The sequence below is a fragment of the Nycticebus coucang genome, chromosome 17 (assembly GCF_027406575.1).
Source record: "Nycticebus coucang isolate mNycCou1 chromosome 17, mNycCou1.pri, whole genome shotgun sequence".
NCBI lineage: Eukaryota > Metazoa > Chordata > Mammalia > Primates > Lorisidae > Nycticebus > Nycticebus coucang.
The window spans coordinates 84,675,502-84,696,393 of record NC_069796.1 but is presented as its reverse complement, the minus strand read 5'-3'; the positions used below and the strand labels follow the sequence as shown (position 1 = coordinate 84,696,393).

General features: G+C 50.9%; 1 protein-coding gene across 3 annotated transcripts in view; it reads right to left on the bottom strand.

Annotated features, from left to right (window-relative positions):
• The window catches only part of ADAMTS2 (ADAM metallopeptidase with thrombospondin type 1 motif 2), a 230,376-nt gene that overhangs the window by 88,982 nt on the left and 120,502 nt on the right, over positions 1-20,892 (bottom strand). For all 3 annotated transcript variants that reach the window (XR_008375251.1, XM_053566963.1, XM_053566965.1), the window contains one exon: positions 7,319-7,521. Coding sequence is in view for 2 of the 3 variants with exons in the window: in XM_053566963.1 (XP_053422938.1) it covers positions 7,319-7,521 (203 nt within the window). In the remaining variant the exon portion in view is untranslated. The remainder of the gene's footprint in view (positions 1-7,318; positions 7,522-20,892) is intronic.

The following is a 20,892-nucleotide window of genomic DNA, read 5'->3' as shown; positions in this document are numbered from 1 at the left end:
CCAATCACAAAAAAGAGAATAATCTCTGTGTTAAAGTAGTTTACTTATACATACATATACATATGTATATTTAAATGTAACCTCACTGCCATGAAATAAATACAACTTATACAACAAAAAGGTGGGGACACAGATTTTGCCCATTGCAGCATAAACAGATGAAACGATAATAATCAACATCCCGGCATAGAAAGCTTTAAAATGTGCGTATCAGTTGGCTACGGGATCCACTTTCAGGAATTCAATCTAAGGAAATAAGTAAGGATGAGTGATAGATTCAGCTATTAGGATATGTGTATAGTACAGTAAGTGGCCTCTCTGACTTCTAACAGGAAATAAATTTTCTCACATGACTGTCACATTAAAAATGTTGCATAAAGCATCTGCTATGTCATATGGTGCGATGTTATACAGTCATTAAAATGAGGTAGTAGATAACTGCTGGGAGAAAACAGTCACATACCTACATGGATTTAGTCTAATTTTCCACTATGAATAATATATTATCTGGGTTAAATATAGAATATATTAATATTTTTAATGTTTTTTTTTTAATAAACAAAGCATGTTATTTTTCTAGATTTAAGGAGAAAACGAAGGAAATCAGACCTGGCAGGGGACAGGTTGGTAGGTGGTTGGTCTAAATCTGGAGAGAGCTTCGTCATGCCCTGGTGGCTCTTGTAAAATGCTCAGCAAATATTTCCTTTTCTTTTTTAATTTTTTTTTTAATTTTTTGTAAGACAGACTGTCACTCTGGATAGAGTCCCATGGTGTCATAGGTCACAGAAACCTCAATCTCTCGGGCTCAAGCAATCATCCTGCCTCAGCCTCTCAAGTAGCTGGGACTACAAGGTGCCAACCACAATGCCCAGCTAGTGTGTGTGTATATATATATATTTTTTTTTTGAGACAGTCTCAAGCTGTCGCCCCTGGGTAGAGTGCTGTGGTCATAGCTCACAGCAACCTCAAACTCTTGGGCTGAAGTGATTCTCTTGCCTTAGCCTCCCAGGTAGCCGGGACTATAGGCACCTGCCACAATGCCCAGCGACTTTTGCTGTTGTTGTTGCAGTTGTCTTTGTTGTTTTAGCAGACCCAGGCTGGGTTTGAACTCGCCAGCCTTAGTGTATGTGGCCAGCGACCTACCCACTGAGCTACGGGCGCCACCCTAGTTTTTATATTTTTAGCAGAGATGGAGTCTCACTCTTGCTCAGGCTGGTCTCAAACTCCTGAGCTTAAGCAATCTGCCCATCTCAGCCTCCCCGAGTGGTAAGATTACAGACAAGGGATGCAGCAGTGAGCAAGGCAGGACACAGCCTCTGCCACCACATCCGACCTCAGCAAACATTTCCAACCCTTCCTCCCTCCAGCAAGATTGAGATGAAAAGAGAGAGACTGATGAATTTCCAGTCTCCTATGAAAAGGGGGAATACAATGTCTTGCCCACTAATGTAGAAAGGAAGCACCATCACTGACAGTTTCCCACTGCCCTTAGAGGGCAATGTCCAGTTCCCTCTCTACATCTGGAAGCCCATAGGGACTGGCTTTGCCCACCTCCACCTTCACCCCACCTGTGCCCCTGACTTAGCACACCAGCCTTTTCTCATTTCTTCAGATGTTCCAACCCTATTCCTGCCTCAGAGCCTTTGCACTGCCCAGTCCCTGGGTCTGAAACACTCTACCCCATCTCTTCCCACAGCCCTCCCATTATCACTCCAGCCTCAGCTCCCAAGTTTCTCCTGTGCACCTGACATCCTTCCCTAACCCATCTTCCTTCTCCGTGTCATAACTACTTTAGTTCTTTCATTGCATTTATCATGATCTGAAAGATCCCATTTGCTTTTCGCTTGAATATTTTCTGTGTTCTTTTACCAGGATGCAAGCCCACGGTGACAGAGGCTGTGTCCTGCCTTGCTCACTGTTACACCCCTTGTCTGACATACAGTAGACATCCAATAAACATTTATTGTCCACGTGGAATGGGAGCCAGAGGTATCAGACAGAATCAGATGGGCTGGGCCACAGGAACATCTCGGTATCTCACCACAGTGAGGGCGGGCATGCGCCTCTTCACTCACATCACACTCCACGGCAGGTTGGGTGGCCCCGTCCTGTGTTGCAGGACACCTACTGGGACTTGTGGCTTCCAAAGCCACTGCGACAGAGAACGAGACAGACAGAGGGACACACCAGCTCTTAACTGCTTTGGTCAACAGGTGACTCGGATCACTTCCGTTCACACAGGCCACTAGACAGAACTAACCACACAGCCCCAAATTACCTGCAAGGGAGGCTGGAAGTGGAGGGATCACCTGGATATGTGCTGAGTCCGAAGCACCTATGCCACACCAGGGCCCCGCCTCCCAGCCCAGACTCTGCCCAAAATGAGATCCCAAAGGCTGTCCAGCGGACAGAAATCACACTGAACCATGAAGGAAACCAGGGCAGTAGAGAGCTGCCAGGGCAGAGCCATGCGAAGGCCCACCCAGCCTACCTCAGCCTCGCCTCCTCCGAGTCTGCAATTCCTGGTCCCTGCCACTGGGAGCCCAGGGCTTGATGGCCTTCCTCAGGGGACAGGCTGTGCCCACCACTCTTGGTGTCCAGTTCAGTGGGTAGCTAACTGCTGGCCCCCAATCCTGTGCTGTCAGCCCCGCCCCACCCGCTCTACCGCTGGCTGCCACCACGTCCATCCCCTATGCTGTTGCTTTGCTCCAGTCCTGGGAAGCCCCATGACCAGCTGTGAACTTACAAGGGAAGCCTAACAATCTAATGGCCAGAACTTTAAGGGCCATTTGGCAATCTGGCTCAACGTGCCCACACTCGGCACCTGCCCATGGCACCACAGTGGCCAAGTTCAGAGACAGGGCATCACAGACAGTCCCACTGTGTTCAGACGCAGAGCTTCACTATCCAACAGGGTAGCCACCAGCCATACTGCGATTTAAATCTATATGCAAACTAATTAAAAGGAAGTAGCCATTAGAATGGCTCCTGCCAAAAATAATAATAATAATAATAATACATGTTGTGAGGATGTGGAGAAACTGGAAGCTGGTGCACTGCTGGGGAGAATATAAAATGGCACAGCTACCATGAGAAACATGTGAAAGCTCCTCAAAAAATGAAAAGCAGCATTACCAGATGATCCAGCAAGGCTGTTAGTAGGTACACAGCATAGAAAGCAGGGTCTCAAATGGTTATAAACCATGCCCACGGCAGCACTACTCACAGAAGCCGACAGCCCATGTGTCCGTTGATGGATGACCGGACAAGCAAAATGGAATAGTATCCAGCCTTAAAAAGGAAGGATATTCTGGCACATGCTACAATACAGCTGAGGACATGATGCTAGGTGAAATCAGCCAGTTGCAAAATAACAAATACTGTATGATTTCATTCAGGTGAGGAGCCCAGCAGGTCCAAGTCACAGAGACAGACAGGAGCAGTGGTGGAGGGGTGGGAGTTAGTGTTTACTGGGTACAGAGTTTCAGCTCCAAGAAGACTGTGTGGATCAATGGTGGTGACGGCTGTAGCACAATGTTAATATATTAATGCCACTGAACTGTACACTTAAAAACGGTGAAGACAGTAACTTTTATGCTCTGTAGAATTTACAATTAATTTTTTTTTTTTTTGGCCTGGACGGGGCTTGAACCCACCACCTCCAGTATATGGGGCCAGCGCCCTCCTTCTTGAGCCACAGGTGCCACCCTACAATTAAATTTTTTTTAATTAAATAAAATGTTACATTAGAAAAAAATAACAAATTAAATTAAAACTTCAGTTCTTCAATTGTACCAGCCACATTTCAAGCACTCAAAAGCCAGGGTGGCTAGTGACTACCACATTAGACAGGGCAGAATGATAGAAACTGCTATGGTTGCAGAAAGCTCTGGTGGACAGCAATGTTCTAGAAGGTCATCCTTTCTCAAATACTCCCTCTTGCTCAAAACCCCTTCTGTCCAAGACCACCAAAGGGTCCCACATGCTTTACACTAGTCCCTGGGACTCTCTCTGCAGTAGGCACACACTCTGAGTGAGGACACAGGGTATTAATTGTCAGGGTAGCACCACACTCCTAGCCAGGCCCCACCATATCTCCCTTGTCCACTCTGCACTCTTGCCATCCGAGGCAGCACTCAGAGCAGAGGCAGAGACACCCCAGCCATCCCACCAGTCTCCCAGAGCCCCAGGACCCTCTGCCACACCCCTCTGCCCCTGCAAGACTCATGGCTGTGCCTGGCCCTAGGACACATTCAACAGCTTTATGCCAAATAAATAAATGCACATCTATGAGTCAGGGGAAAAAATATATGGCCCAATACTCTTTTTTTCTTTTTTTCAGATTAATATAAGGGTACAAACACTGAGGTTACATTGTTCACATCTATTAGGTAAAGTCCAAGTTGCAGTTGAGCCCTTCACCCAGGAGGCGTGCCATGTACCCCTAGAGTGTACCTGTTAGGTGAGAGCTCACCGATCCCTCTGCTCTTTCTCTTCTCTCCCCTTCCTCCTCCCCCTTCCCCTCTACTTGAATGTAATTTGTTTTTTCTTGTGTGGGTGGGTAGTTATTCAACTATTAGTTTCATGTTAGCATTGAGTACGTTGCATACTTGCTTTTCCATTCTTATTTTCTTGTGATACTTAGGAGGATGTTCTTCCAATCCTCCCAAGTAAACCAAATACTTTTGTGGGGGGGGGGGGGAGACGAAGTCTTATTTTGTCAGCCTCAGTAGAGTGCCATGACGTCATAACTCACAGCAACCTCAAACTCTTGGGTTCAAGTGATCCTCTTGTCTCAGCCTCGCAGGTGCCCTCCACAAAGCCCAGCTATTTTTTTAGAGATAGGATCTCACTCTTGCTCAGGCTGGTCTCGAACTCCTGAGCTCAAGTGATCCACCCCCCTCAGCCTCCCAGAGTGCTGGGATTACAGGTGTGAGCCACCTTGCCTGGCCCAAATACTCTTTCTTAACTCCTCCGGTTTATCTCCTAAAATCCTTTTTTATTTTTTTGTTATGATAAAATTCACTTCAATCTAAGAATTTTTGTATTTCTCATGTTTTCTAGAAGAACCATTCCATTATCCAAAATGAGAATACAGTTGAATAATTAGCATTTGTAAGAATGAATTCAAGTGGGATGGCAAAACCAAGAGAAAGTTCTAGACTTCCTCCAACCAGCTCTCTGTGACAAAGGGACCCTACACGCTAAGAAAAAGGCCTCCTGAAGAACTCTTCATGTACACCCAACTGCAATCAGAATTGTCAGTGGACTTCTCAAAAATGATTCCTATGTGCTGGTACTAAATTCAATACAGGATGTCCATAAAGTTCATGTGCAATTTAAAATAGCCTATTTTTAATTGCACACAAACTTTATGGACACCCTATATTGTCACTGTCAGGATAACAAAGCAAATTTTATTTCAGATTGAAAATGTGTTCACTGTATTCAGAGACTAGAACTCACCTACATTATCTCATTTAATCCTCACAATATCCCCCAGATGGGACTTATTCACCCATTTTAAAGATAAGAAAATCAAGGATCCGAGAATGGGAACAGTGTTCCCAATGACATCCCTGGAAAAGGTGGACCTGTGATTAATTACCATCTCACAGATGTAGTGTGACAATCTCCTAGGATAATTTAGCATGGCAAGTGCCTAGCACGGACCTGGTACAGAGACACATATGAAGACTCAATAATGCACCCATTGCGGTTTTATTATTATTTCACTAAGGGTACTTTACAAAAACAGGATGAGAATAAGTGTGACAATATTCTCTGAAATAAAATGCACTCTGCCAATGCAATGGACTCCGGCCACTCTGCAGATGAGAGGCTGGGCTCCAGAGGGCTCATTCACTTAGCTAAGGTAGGTCAAGAGGAAGGTGAACTCACAGACAGGAGTTTCCCCTTCCCCATTCAGCTCACTCACAGCCTCCCACCTCCCCTCACGTATCTTTTCACTTAGTTCCCAGGGGTTCACCACTTGGCCCAGAATGCAGAGCTGAATAGCAGGCCCTGAGCAGACTTCTGTACCCCTGCTGCCCACATACATTGGGACTTCTAGAGGACCTCATTCATTGACAAGCTTGTATGCATGGCCCTGTGGCTTTAGAAGTTCTCATTTGCCCAGCTTCCACTCTACCCCCAGCTCCCACTAAGCCTTGGCTTCCTTCAACCAATGCTCCCCATCCCACCACATCTCACCTTCCAGGCCACACCCTGGACCTCCTTCCCACCCCCTTCTCCCTGTGGAGCTGTGCTAGGCCAGCTCTGCTCTGCTGGAGCCTGCATTTTGAAGCCCACAGTAGCTCTGACCCATGCAAGGCAGAGTAAAGGAAGGGTCTCCACCCTGTGCAGGGTAGGTGTTGGGCATGCACCTGCGAGCCACTCATTTTTCAGCCCCCTGTACTTCCTGCCCCGGCTGGAGGGTCTGGAAGGCAGTGGAGCAATCCTTTAATCTCCTAGCGAGAGGTAGACGGGGGACAGATGCCCAAGAAGATGTAGGTGACACGCGGACTCTTAGGGAGAAAGGGATTCCCTCCTCAGTCTTCCATTCCTCTGACCACTTCAAGGAAAGGCCTGGATTGGTGTCCATCTGCCTTCCCCACCCTAATCCCCATACTGATCCCCCTTTTTGATAGAAAGTGAGCTGTGGCTCAGAGCCAGCAGAAAACAGAGGTTGTTTTTACATAAAATGAGGTGTCTTTTTAAAATAATTTTAACTTCTTTTTTTTTTTTTTTTTTTTTTAAGAGACAGAGTCTCACTTTATGGCCCTCTGCAGAGTGCCATGGCCTCACACAGCTCACAGCAACCTCCAACTCCTGAGCTTAAGCGATTCTCTTGCCTCAGCCTCCCAAGTAGCTGGGACTACAGGCGCCCGCCACAACGCCCGGCTATTTTTTGGTTGCAGTTTGGCCGGGGCCGGGTTTGAACCCGCCACTCTCTGTATATGGTGCTGGCGCCCTACCGACTGAGCCACAGGCGCTGCCAAAATAATTTTAACTTCTAAAAATCTTAAACATTAAAAAAAAAAAATACCAACCTGGTACACAAATGACAGGAGTTTATGAAAACCTGCCTAAGAGTGTAAACAGCCTTGCCAAGTTGGAATTACCCCCAATTTGCAGATGAGAAAACTGAGATTTGGTGAGGTCAATGGGATGGTCAACTTTTCTTACATGTGGACCTAGAGAGCCTCCCTGTAAGGATGTCACTCACCTCCAGCTAACAAGGACCTTAGCAGAGCTTCCCGGAGAGCCCAGGGGGCCTGGCCCCACCCCTGCCCTTCCTGGCCCCGCTCCCACTTACAATGTTCATGAGGGTGAGCAGGTACTTCTGCACATGCTCCTTCCCGTGGAACTGGACCACAGAGTCATCCACGCCCAGCAGCACCTCGATGTTGTAGTCGTCATCAGCAGTGTGTCTGCGTGCCCGCCGCCTGGAGCCATTGATGCGCTCCTCCAGGATGCCCAGGGCTTGGCTGAGAGTGTCCAGGCTGGCAGGGGATACCCCTAGAAGGAGAGGACACTGTCTTCAGTGGCAGCCCTGGCTCCCAGGGACGTCACAGCTGCACAAAACCCTACAGTCTGCAGGCAGGCACTGACCTCCTGTCCCCATAGGTTTTGCAACTAAATACTTGGGGCAGCCACACTGGGAAGTAGGGCCTCAGCTCGGGCCCAGCCCTCAGGATATCATTCCCACTGGGCCTGGAACCCACCGTGGACCAGAGCTACAGGTCTCCCTCCTCCCCTACCCTTATCCCTCAAGATCACCTTCAGCATCAATGGTGGCCCCAGATCACATTGCCCACTGCCTGCTAAGCCCCAATGCCAAAGGATCTGAAAGCTCCCTGCTCCTTGCACGGGGCTCTATGTCCAACCCAGGTCCCCCATCCCAGAGTCTTGTTTCGTTGTAACATTCCCGAGGCCGGTCTTCCTGGCTTGGGAGGGACCCAGAGCCACAGGTCATTGGGACATCAACAATTTATGCCAGGGTGGCCATGCCTGAAGCCTCTGCAGCTCAGAGTGGAGAACCAAGAGCTGAGCTGAGCTGCTGTTACTCCTCCAATGTCACTTCTCTACAAAGAGACTTCCAGAACAACTCTTCTCACTTATCCCCCAAAGCTTCATATTGCTGCCTCCTCCCAGACAGGGAACAGGCACTCCCTCAGAGTGGGCCACGACAGGCCCTGGAGGCAGCATGTTCATGAATAAGCAAGTCAGCCTGGCCACCCCTAGCCTCAGTGCACACGTTCTTGCCCAGCACTGACAGCAGGTCTCTTCAATGCAAAGTCCTGTCCCCATTTTACAGGTGGAAACTGATAGAACCTCAGGGTGGCCTATCTCAGCCAGGAGCTCTCTCCCCACTCCCTTCTGCCTGTCTCAGACAAGGCAAACTGACCACTGGTTTTGAGGCTTGAACCTGCTACTTTGCTGAGGGCAAGGGATAGTGGAGGCTCAAGAGGCTTCAGAAAGAAAAGAGGAGCACAGGGCAGGACTGAGCACTGCTGGGGTGCCTGTGCCTTCCAGAGTCCTGTCTCCCAGCTCTACAGTTCCCTGTGTCTCCCCAGTGCACGTACATGCACACATGTGCATAGGCATGCACACAGAGGCATGTACCCACAGGCATGCACACACAGGCATACACATAGGCATGCACACACAGGCATGCACACACAGGCATGCACACACAGGCATACACATAGGCATGCACACACAGGCATGCACACACAGGCATGCACACACAGGCATACACATAGGCATGCACACAGAGGCATGTACCCACAGGCATGCACACACAGGCATACACACACAGGCATACACATAGGTATGCACACAGAGGCATGTACCCACAGGCATGCACACACAGGCATACACATAAGCATGCACACAGAGGCATGTACACACAGGCATGCACACAGAGGCATACACATAGGCATGCACACAGAGGCATGCACACACAGGCATACACATAGGCATGCACACAGAGGCATGTACACACAGGCATGCACACACAGGCATACACACACAGGCATACACAGAGGCATGCACACACAGGCATGCACACACAGGCATACACATAGGCATGCACACAGAGGCATGTACCCACAGGCATGCACACACAGGCATACACATAAGCATGCACACAGAGGCATGCACACAGAGGCATACACATAGGCATGCACACACAGGCATACACATAGGCATGCACACAGAGGCATGCACACACAGGCATACACACAGGCATACACATAGGCATGCACACAGAGGCATGCACACACAGGCATAAACATAGGCATGCACACAGAGGCATGTACACACAGGCATGCACACACAGGCATACACATAGGCATGCACACAGAGGCATGCACACACAGGCGTGCACAGACAGGCATGTACACACAGGCATGCACATACAGGCATACACACAGGCATGCATACACAGGCGTGTACACACAGGTGTGCACACACAGGCATGCACACACAGGCATACACATAGGCATGCACACACAGGCGTGCACACAGAGGCATACACACACAGGTGTGCACACACAGGCATACACACAGGCATGTATACACAGGTGTGCACACACAGGCATGTACATACAGGCGTGCACACACAGACATGCACATGGCAGGGACACTCTAGGGGCAGGGCCAGCAGCCTGTGGATCAGCCTGCTCAGCTGCCTAGAGATGATTCAGGGCCATCCATGCCATTCCCAGAGGAAATGCTGGGGACTTAAACCTGACCGGGCGGTTGAGGAATTGCCACTCTATTTTTATACATTTATTTCTTTGCATTTCCAAACAGCAGAGACGGCTCACCTTCAAAACCACCTTGGAAAGCAGAAAAACGATAATTTCCACAGGAAACTCTAGGGAAGAGGCTAGACTGGAGCCTCTGCCCTCATCAATCTAGGGGTCACCCACAGCAGCCCCCAGAGCAAAACCAGACCACAAAAGTGTCTTTTAGGGCCACGAAGTATTTTTAAAATTCTTTGTCTGACAATATTTGAAAACAGGCAGATTTCACATTTTTAAAAATCTAGAACATCTAGCTCCTCTTGAGGAATTAGAAGATGGGGCCTCCTGGGGGGAACCCTAAGTTGTGATTATGGCCGTGACTGGAGACAGGACACAGGGATTGGGTCACCAGGCCACACGCTCACTACACTTGATGCCCTCCTGGTCCCCTAAGGCATCAGAGTCCTCATGTAGTAACATTCCCTACAGAAGGGCTTGGGGGTGGCCATCAGGCTAGAGCTAGGCTGGGGCATGTCTTAAAGTGGTTTATGCCAAACCAGCATCATTTTAAACTATATTTATGTTACAGGTTTATTAACAACAGCAAAGTTTTCTAAAGATGATTTAGAAATGTCCATTTACCTCAAGCAGAATTATCATTATTGCTGTGATTACTTTAATCATTATCATTTTGGGGGATGACACAGACATTACATTCTAGAACACTCCCCCTCTGCCACGGCCCTATAGAGCTGCCCCAAAGTCCAAAGGCAAAGTAGATAAGAGAAAGACCAGGGCTCCTGTATCACCAGGTAGGTGACAGACAGCCTTGCCCCGAGTCTGGCCTCTGGAAGCTTCAGTCTTCCTCAGGACACAGCACAAGACAGAAAAAACATACCCAAGGTCAGTGGGGTCTACTGACCCTACATAGCCTGGCCCTGCCACCCTTCCCCACCTCTTCATCCCAGCAAGACCTGGCAGCCAGGCTGATGCCTCACCTTGTCAATCACCAGACACCTCAGTCTTCCCTGCAATGGGCTTGACCCTGAAACCCAAGCCATGGAGAGACTCTGACCACACTCTATTCCTAAACAGACCTGTCCTCCAGATAGAGTCTTGATAAAGGGAGCGCTGGCCAGTACTCTGGCACAGTTGTGGGTTGGCTTCATCCCCTTGACAATATCTTGGCTTTGGGGTCTGCCCACCCACACTGGGCTGCCTACCTGGTCTAAGCTGCACTTGGTCCTTTCAGGCCAGAGGCAGGCTATTTGCCACTCTCCCCTCCTCCTCCAGGAGCTCCCACATGCTTATGCCTGGCCCTGCTAAGCCGCAGTGACCCGGAGCTCCCGTGGCCTTTGCTCCATCCCTCATTACCACACCAGGTTTGGATAACGAGCTGTCAGCACTGCCCATCTCCTGTGGAGGCAGGAGGACACTTCCCTTGGTCTTACTTCCCTCTGTGTGCAGCCTCCCCCACAAGACACTGTTGGTGCCTCTGGGATAGCTAATCCACCAGGACCCCAGCAATCATGCCCAAATGGGTTACAGCTCCCCTAAGGGAGGTGCCTGTAGCAGGATCCTATATTTTAAATGGGTAACCAAAAGGTTTTTAAGTTCCTGGCATTCCCTGTACATGGGGTCCCTTCCGGATGGCAGCTCATGTCTTGGCCAAAGGATGACACAGCAAGCAGCACATCTAAGAGCACTTTCTAGTTCCAGAGTGTCTAGAATGGAATGAAAAGTTTCCATCAGAGAGTCAATCAACAAGAACAGAATCAGGGGGAGCAGAATTATGGTCCAAGGAATCCTGACGGAACTGCCTTCCGGGGAACAGGCAGGCCACAGTGGCCAAGCTCACCCACAGTCCCAGAGAGCAAAGGGTGCCGAAGGGCCAAGGGCTGCACCTGCTAGCACCCTAGGAGTAGCCGATGGCATCCAAGCCTCAGGGCACAGGCCTCTGCAGAGAAAAAGCTGCCCCCTTCCCCTAACAGTTACTCGGCTCCCACACCATCATCATTATCGCCCCCATTTTAGCCTCAAGGAAAGAAGGAGCAGAAAGACTAAGAAGTGACTTGGCCAAGTCACCTCCACCAGAGAGAAAGAGCAGAGAGAGCCCAGACCTTTGAAGTGGCTTCTCCAGCACTGAGGGTTGACTGAGGGGAAAGGAGAATTGGTAGAAACAAGAACGTTGAGTCTGGAGAAGAGAAAACCTGGGCCTGGGTCTGTGCTCTGGAAGCATTGAGAAGCAGCGGCAGCTCTGCCCTGTCAAGGTCTAGACTAAACAGAAACTATAAATTCCAACTGTCGGCTTGGATAACGAGCTGTCAGCACTGCCCATCTCCTTTCCAAGTAGAAAGCCTGAGTAAACCAACAATCTTAGAAGAAATCAAAAAGTCGTCCAAGAAAAGCTTCCACAGAAGAATTTTACCAAACTACAAAGCATAGATAGATACTTTTCACATTACATAAAATAAGTATGCAAAGATCAATACCATTCTTGTACATACTAATGGCAATAACTAGCTAGAAAAAAAGTAGGAAAAAGGGGCTTATTAGCTATCACAACAAAACTTTCAAAATACCTAGGAATAAGCAAAAAAAAAAAAAGAACACTTAAACACTAGACAAAAAGTGATACAATGCGGTCTAAAGCTCCCTGAAAATACAGAATAAGACCTCAAAAAGTGAAGACAAATGACACAATCCTGGGTCGGAAGTTGAGTCTCCTCCACATTAATCTATAAATTTAACCCCGGCTCCACGAAAGAATTGTTAAAATGCAACGAAGTCATTCTAACATTCATCTGGAAGACTATACAGATGAGACTAGCCAGAACAAATATTTAAAAAGAATAATAATGAGAGGGATACAAATCTTTCAAATAATAGAACATATTATAAAATTGCATGAATTAGAACCTAGCCGTGCCAGTGTCCACAAATCAAAGGAACTGAATCAAAATCCCCCAAATCGAATCCAAGCATAGGAGGGTTTTCTGGGAGTGATGGAGTGAACATATACATGCATTTAGCTCCTCCCTAGAACCCCACTAAAACGTTCACACGGGAATTTTAAAAATACCTTTAAGTTACAAGTTGACAAAAGACAGGGTCAGCTGGAGAGGAAGAATTAACAACAGAACAGCTGGAGGCTAAAGAATATGAGCTGGGGGGTGTTGGACTTGGTGTATTGAGACAGTTGAATCCCAAGGCAGTGAGGAAAGGTCTACAAACTCTTGCAGGGAATAAGAGAAGCGGAAAGGTGGCTGAAGATCACATGCAAAGGATCCGAGGCAGAATGGCTTCGGTTTCTCAAACGTGCATTAGAAGCAGGCAAAGGATGGAGCAAAACCTGCAAGATTCTGACGGAAAATGGTTTCCCAGCTAGAATTCTGTGGCTCATTCAAGTATCAAAGTGGAATAAAGACATGTCTAGATATGTAAGTTCTCAAAAGATGGACCCACCAAGCACCCTTTCTCCAGAAGCCACTGAGGGATGTGTTCCACCTAACAAAAGACGTAACCAAGAAAGAACAAGAAAAAAAAGGAAACGGGAGCCCAATCCAGGAGGCCTGGCCAGGGAGTCCCTGGGGTCACAGCTCGGCCCCACGGTGCAGTAGTACCACTCTGGACGTAGACTTTCATCCCCAAGACCTCACTTCCAGCCGGCCATCTTTTTTTTTTTTTTGTAGAGACAGAGTCTCACTGTACCGCCCTCGGGTAGAGTGCCGTGGCGTCACACGGCTCACAGCAACCTCCAGCTCTTGGGCTTACATGATTCTCCTGCCTCAGCCTCCCGAGTAGCTGGGACTACAGGCATCCGCCACAACGCCCGGCTATTTTTTTGTTGCAGTTTGGCCGGGGCTGGGTTTGAACCCGCCACCCTCAGTATATGGGGCCGGCACCCTACTCACTGAGCCAGGCGCCGCCCTCAGCCGGCCATCTTTTTGACTGAGGACAGGATGTCAAAGAGAGGTCGGCCCATGTTCTCAGCAGGATTTGGCTTATCCTGACCATGTGCTGATGAGGGTCTCTCCCTTCCTGCTCTCGGAGGACACACACATCGCTCACAGGAGTTTCTGGCTTCCCCTGAGAGATGGAGGGAGGTTACAGGGAGCTTAGAAGAAAGAAGAAAGTACAGGGCAGCCCCTGCCCGCTGACTATATGTCTGGTTGGTGTCCCCCCTCTCAGCACTGCCGTGCTCAGCCCTGTGTTTCCCAAGACTCCCTCATGACCTTGCTCATGACCTCCCCAGAGGGGAGGGTCTTAGAGCCCAAACCCAGAGAAGCAGCAGCCAGACAACAACCTGGAGACCGACCCTCTCACCTGCTCCCGGAGTCTCCAAATAATTAACTAGTAGGTAAATTAGTCAGTGATAAAGATAGCAAATGCTGGTAGGGGACAGTGGAGATGGGGTGTGTGGAGATTCCCAGCAGCTGGCCACACTTAGTAGATTATTTGTAAGAGCACCATACGGGTGTAAGATACAGGATGTTTATCAGATATCCTCAGACTGACCTTTGCCCCTGGGCCATTTTTCAGTCCCCTAGCCTGGGCCTGCAGACAGGCCGCCTGTGCATGCCCACAGGTAGGCAACTTCGAGCTGTTCCTCATAGCACCGCCTGCGTGGGCTGGGCAGGGAGGGGCTGGAAACCTGAGTGACATCGGAGGCTAAGCGGAGAGGCAAATGTGGCCAGCCCACCCCACACAGTGCTACAGATGCTAAAAGTTTGATAGCCACAAACTTAAAAACAGAGTGCAGAGTGCAAGAGGCAAGAAGCGGGATGAGGTGCACCACACAGCACAGTTTATGTGAATTAAAAATATACAGATACAAGAAAAAATATGCACTATCAGAAGGATGCTCTTCAATCGCCTTAGAATGGTTGCTCAGTGCAGGAAAAAAGGGAAGAAAGAGAGAGGTCTGGGGGTAAATGGCTTTTGTTTGTTTTAATAAGGTTACGATAACGGGTTAGGACGAAAAGATCAAATTCTTACCTTGAGCAAAAACAAATTCCAGGTAGATGGATGACTAAAATAAAGTCATGGAAGTTCTACAAGAAAATAAGCCTAACTGCTTTTTTTTTTTTTTTTTTTTTTTTTTGAGACAGTCTTACTCTGTCACCCTGGATAGAGTGCTGTGGTGTCATCATAGCTCACTGCAGCCTCAAACTCCTGGAGTCAAGCAATCCTCCCACCTCAGCCTCCCAGGTAGCTGGTACTATAGCCACCAGCCACCATACCCAACTAAGTTTTCTATTCTTTCATAGAGATGAGGTCTCCTTCTTGCTCAGGCTGGTCTCAAACTCCGGACCTCAAGCAATCCTTCTACCTCAGCCTCCCAGAGTGCTAGGATTGTAGGTGCGAGACACTGTACCTGGCCCTAAATGCTTTTTTATGATCTCACTGTTGGGCAGGCTTTGGGCTCTAAGACCTGGGCTTTTTTCCAGGCCCCTCCATGGTTGTCCTATGCCCCATGAGCTGCCTTTCACTCTCCCAGCCTCTGCTGACTGAGTGTGAGGGTGGATAGGCACACTCGCTAGTCTAGGGGACAAGCATGAGGTGATGGGCACACTTGCAAAAGTGCCTGGCACACAGACAGATGCCATGCCGCTGCCCGAACCCTTCAACCACATAGATGAGAACAAATCAATTTCCCTTCCCTGTGCTCAGAAGTCCCCAAATGTAAATCTTTACAACTGCCCTGCAGAGCAGGAAGCTCCAGGTTGCTCAGGAAAGGAAATGAAGGCTGGGGAACTAGACTGAGGTCAGAAAGCCACCCTGCTGCTGCTCACAACACTGCCAGGCCTGCACCAGCAGCCTCCAGGACCACACCAAGACCCCCAACCCCAGGCGAGGTCATCTGGAGGAAGGTCATCCCCTCCCTTTGATAACAACCTAGAGACAATCAGTCCATGGCTGCACATTCCCCTAAAGATGATCATTAAGATATGTTTATGTAAAAGCATAATCAGGACTAGCAGAAAGCCCTGCTTGGAAGCAGGCAGGCACTTTGGAGGCTCTGGGAGGCAGAACGCAGGCTCAGCCCCATGGGGGCCATCAGCACAGAGCCCCACTGGTGAGCTTTATTAAAAGAAGCTCATTGTGATTATTTCATCCCAGCCCTTTATAATTTTATTACCAAATCTGAATTAATTTCTGCAACTCCAACAGACGCAGCTCATCCAATGTCATTTTTACGACCCGAGGGGGGACAGAATAGGGAGGGGCTCCCAGCCTGCCGGTCAAGACTGTACTAGTAACAGCTGCACCAAATCTTTGAGAGGAGATCTGGACTACCATAGAATGGGCTGCCCACACACGGACACTCCAGCCCCAGGTCTGCTCAACATTCCAGGGAGAAAAATAGAGCTCTGGAGAAGGAGGAAAAAACTTTGCCTGGCTGCTCTCTCTGGGCCGGTCCTCAGAACACGCTCTCCCAGGACAGAAGGTAAAGGGCACTCTCCAGCGGTAAGCGTGGAACATCCTGGCATGCCCAGCGCCAACCTGCCCTCACAGAGCCATCTGTAGGCATGCAATGTGATGACCTGCCCCCTTCTGGGCACTGCTCCTTTGTTTTACTTTGGTGATCCACCCTCCCCACTCCCACCCACATGTCTCAGGGGAATCCAATCCCACTGGAGCACCGCCAGCTCCAGCAGTGTCCGCGTGGCCCAGCTGGGACAATGAAACCCAATGCCATTTGTCAGTGTACATAGGAAGATAAGCTCCTTCACTTTTCTCTCTGCGGGGTTGCTTAGCTGATAAAATGTGATCCTGAGGCGACTGGCTGCCTCTTTGTCCCCTGAGATACAAAGAGGAGAGATGACCAAGGGCCAGCAACACCACTTAGGTGCCCACCGCCAGCTGTGGCTGAAGCTGATATACCCGTGGACTTCCCAGCTCTTGGAGTCAATTCATTTGACTCTTGCAACCACAGAATCCTAACATGACACCCCACTGACACACACACGCAACCCTATGTGTTGGCCTAAGCTAGACACCATGGTTTGGTTTTGCAGACACAGAACACGATTAAGGCCTCAGCCCGTGCCACTGTTTTGCCCTGTGCTATGCCTCTTACTTCCAGGATGGACCCCAGTGAGGAGTAAGCAGAAAGCCTGCTGGGTATGTAAGGTCTCTGGCCAGCAAAGGGCCAGACTCTGGTTCAGCCCCCAAATGCACGCCCATGGGAAGTGATGCCACATGGCCTAGCAGAGACGTGAGGCCACTGAGGTTGGACCTGAGCCAGCAGGGCCATGCTTGATGACAGGAGCTCTGGGAACCCCTTCAAGGCTTCCTGCAGCAGGGCCCAGCACCTATTGTCTTATGCCCCTCACACAGAGGCTCCATAAGATCCCTGAACTCCTGCCCTCCAGGGATTGCCTGGGCTTCTCCTTACCTGCTTGTGCCCACAGTGCCACCCTCCAGAGGCTTCTGCAGTCCTCCCCACCGGCCCAAACCTGTTCCAAAGATTCACAAAAGCTCCTTCAACAGCCTAGCCAGGGGCCTTCAGAAGCCAGGGCAGGGAGCCGGACCCAGCTGACTCCTTCCCCCTGCCAAACACCTGCTCAACTGGGAGGGCCCCCGGGACCAGCCGCAGCCTCCAAGGCCAAGAGCCTCTTCTCTGCTGGGCAGTCAGCCTGGGGAAGGGGAACCGGCCCAAAGGTCTCCTCACTGCACTGCCCAGCACGCAGAGGCCAGAGGGTGGGAGCCAGTGGAGAGACTGGCAGATCTTTAAAAGAAAATATTTACTCGGCCCAGAGGCTTCTCTCCCTGCACAGCCCATCAAAGCATGTCACAGGCGGGAAATCCCTGTCGCCAGCCTGGCACGTGCTTCCAAGTCCCTCATTTGGACATCTGGCAGCCTCCTGGCATTTTTCCCAAAAGGCCTCTGGCACCTCACACTTGGAATGCCCAGGACTGGACACTCCCTGCCCTTCCAGCTGCGCTGCTCACCTGGGGCACAGCATGCCAGGGCAAGGCTTACTCAGCCTGCCCTGTCCCCTCAGCACTGCCCAGGCACCTGCTGCCAGCAGGATTGCCACCTCGTCAGTCTCCACATTCTCCCAATCCAAGTGCCAAGGCATTTCTCTCTCCCTGCCAACTGCAGTCTCCCTTGTCAGCCCTTCATTTTCCCAGGTGCTAAGCCCAGGACTGGACACTGGACACTGTGTCAGACAGGGTGAGCAAGGGGACTACAGAGGAGGGATCCTGGTCCTTCTGGAGGGGCCTGCTGCCAACACGTGCATGTGGTCCCAGGGGCTGGTGCTACCAGGCCCTGCATGAGCTGGGTGCAGGGTTCTCAGACACCTGTCCCAGTTCCTCCCCAGCCCAGGACTGGCCGGCCTCTGCTGCCAGCCCTCCTCCTGCAGCCCCCTGGCCTGCTGGGGCCAGTCACACGCTTCTCCACACTGTACCACCAGGCCACCTTCCCAGCAGGAAGAATTCTCTAGATACCTTGTCACACCCCATGTTGGACATTGGGGGCTTGACAAACATCCCCCCATTTATTCTTCACAGCAGCCAGTAGGTGGGCACGGGATCCCTCTTACACAGAGGAGGGAACACAGCCGGGGACGGCAGGCAACAGGCACTCTTGTCTGACTGCAGCATCCAGCTGGCCCACTGCACCCCAAGCCTCTGACAGACCTCTCGGAGGAGCTGCATTTGGGCCCAGCACACAAGAGTGAGCTGAAGGAACCAGGGACCTGTTTAGCAGAGTCACACTACTGTGACCCTGGGGCACAAGGACGCACTGCACTTTCAGCCACAGTTAAAACAATCAACAGCCTGACACTTGGGGCTTTGACAGGACTGGGAGATACAGGAAAGATTCGCTGGATGCTGCAGAGCAGCCGGACCCCTAACCACCCAGCTGGGCCTTGTGCTCGCCTTACTGGTGTCTTCTTAGTAACTGAAACTGTGGCTGCTCTAAATGGCAGCGTGTGCTGGACAGGATTAGTGAGACACTGGGGGGGTCTGTTTTTGGGGCCACTGGGCCCTGGCGCTGGATGCCCTGCACAGCAGAGGGGTGCCGGTCACCTGGACCATGTTGATAAGAGCATTCGGGGGAGGGGGAGTGCAAAAATACAGAGACACACAGAGGGCCCCACTGGGCGAGCCAGGAGGGGCAGGGCTCTGCCAGGAGAGCCAGGTTGCTGCCTGCTCTTCCTCATGCCCTCTGTGTCCAGGGCTTGCCCAAGGAGCAATGACCAGGACTGCCCCATTCCTCCCTATTCCTCTCTTGACCAGCAGTCCAGGAGATCCACCCTGAGGTCCTCCCCATGCCCCTGTGCTTCTAGTGGGGGACAGAGGGTCCCTAGTGGCAAGCAGCAGCCTGGCTTGCTAGGGCTGCCCAGAGGAGAGCCCCACATGTCCTACCCAGCTCACATCCAGAGCTTCCCCAGCCCTCTATCCCCTCCTAAGCCATATGCCCCTTTCCTCTGCTCTAGCCCCACCTGAGGGCAAGCCCAGGCCTGTCCCTTCTTTCTTTCTGGCTTCTCTCCTGCCCTTCATGGGCCACAAAAGCCTCCATCAGTCTTGCCCCTGCCACAGGGGTGCGCTGTGAGGCAACCCATGTAGCCACCGCTCTCAGCCCTGACCACCCCACCCAACCCTGCAGGGTCTGGGGTCTCACCCCTGTTGGCCTTCCTCTGTGCACTTGGGCATCCGGAAGCCCAGGACTAGGGTGGGGTCACTGACTGGCCCAGGTGGACCCCAATCCCTCCATGATGCTTCCTGTCCTGGAAATGCCCCAGCTGCAGTCAAGGAGGGAAGGGCTCCCCTATGCCCTGCAGCCCAGGTTCACCACGCCCCCCACATAGCATCCAGCCTGCTGTCAGACCAGTGTTGACGGGGCTTAATTTGATCAGCCCCTCTTAGAGCAGGGAGGAAATCAGAAATCAGAGCAAGTGCTGAATACTGTAAATTTAATCCCAGAGGCAGCCTCACAGGGGCCTTTCCTAACAAAGTGGGGTGGGAGGACAGGTGGGAACGCACTCTAGGCCAGGTCCTGGGGCCACCCAGGGAACCAGGGAGGGGAGAGAGAGGCTCCATTCCTGCACAGCTTGCCAGGCCCTGGCTACTCTGAGACCCCAGGGCTCCAGAAGACAGGCCCTGGCCAGGCCGAGGCTACAAAAATCATCCTGATTTTACTCTGAAAGGTTTGTGGTTTCCTTTTCTTGTTTGAAAGCTCACGGAACCCTGCCAGGTAGCAGCCAGTTTACTGAGATGTATTGGGTGAGTGGCCAATCCAGTGGTGCAGCCCTGCGTGCCGTGTCCTGGCTCTAGCCCTGCCCTGATTCCCCTCTGAGGCTGGCAAGTGGTCCCCCGGGGCAGCAGCACCCGCCCCAGAATGGCTGACCCGCTGTCACCTTCACCTTCTGCCTGGCAAACCCTGTTTCTCCTTCCAGGTCCCACCCTAACTTTCCTCCTACTGGGGACAGGTCCTGCCTGCCTGCCTGGTCCCGTGCCCTTCACCAGTGGAGTTAGTGTCTCTGGCCCCCAAAGCCTGCAGTTCCATTCACTCCTCACTGTTCATTCACTCGTCAAGTATTTCAGTAACGACTGTCTGCCAGGCAGCCTCACCTCCATGAGGGCACTCTGGGCAGAGCCATCATCATAGTTCGCCAGCTTGCCGATCAGACACCGCACACGCACGCAGCACACACAACACACACACATGTGCTCCACGGGTAACTGGAAGATTAAGGCCTGACTGCTCTCCAAGTCCCCAGGAACCCACATGGGCCTTGGCAAAGTAAATAAATAAACTGACGTGCAAAACACCTGTTGGACAAATGGAGAACTAATGTTATCCTCATGCTACTTATGAGCCAGCTGAGGCCGGGTGGAGCAGGGACAGCCCCAGGCATGGAGGCAGCCGCAGTGTATACATCTCATGGCAGGAGCAGTTGGCTATGGCGCATCAGACAGCACGTCTATTTCTTCCCTGGTCTTCTCTGACAAGAGAGCACAGGAGGCACGTGGAGGCAGCAGCAGGCGCTGCAAGTGCCCACTGTGCACCTGCAGTGGGCACATGCTGTCCGACCTCTCCCCTGTCCCTGGAAGTTGTCGCCATGGCTCCTGGCACACCCCAACAACTGCACCTATCAGCCTAACAATGCGTCTCCTT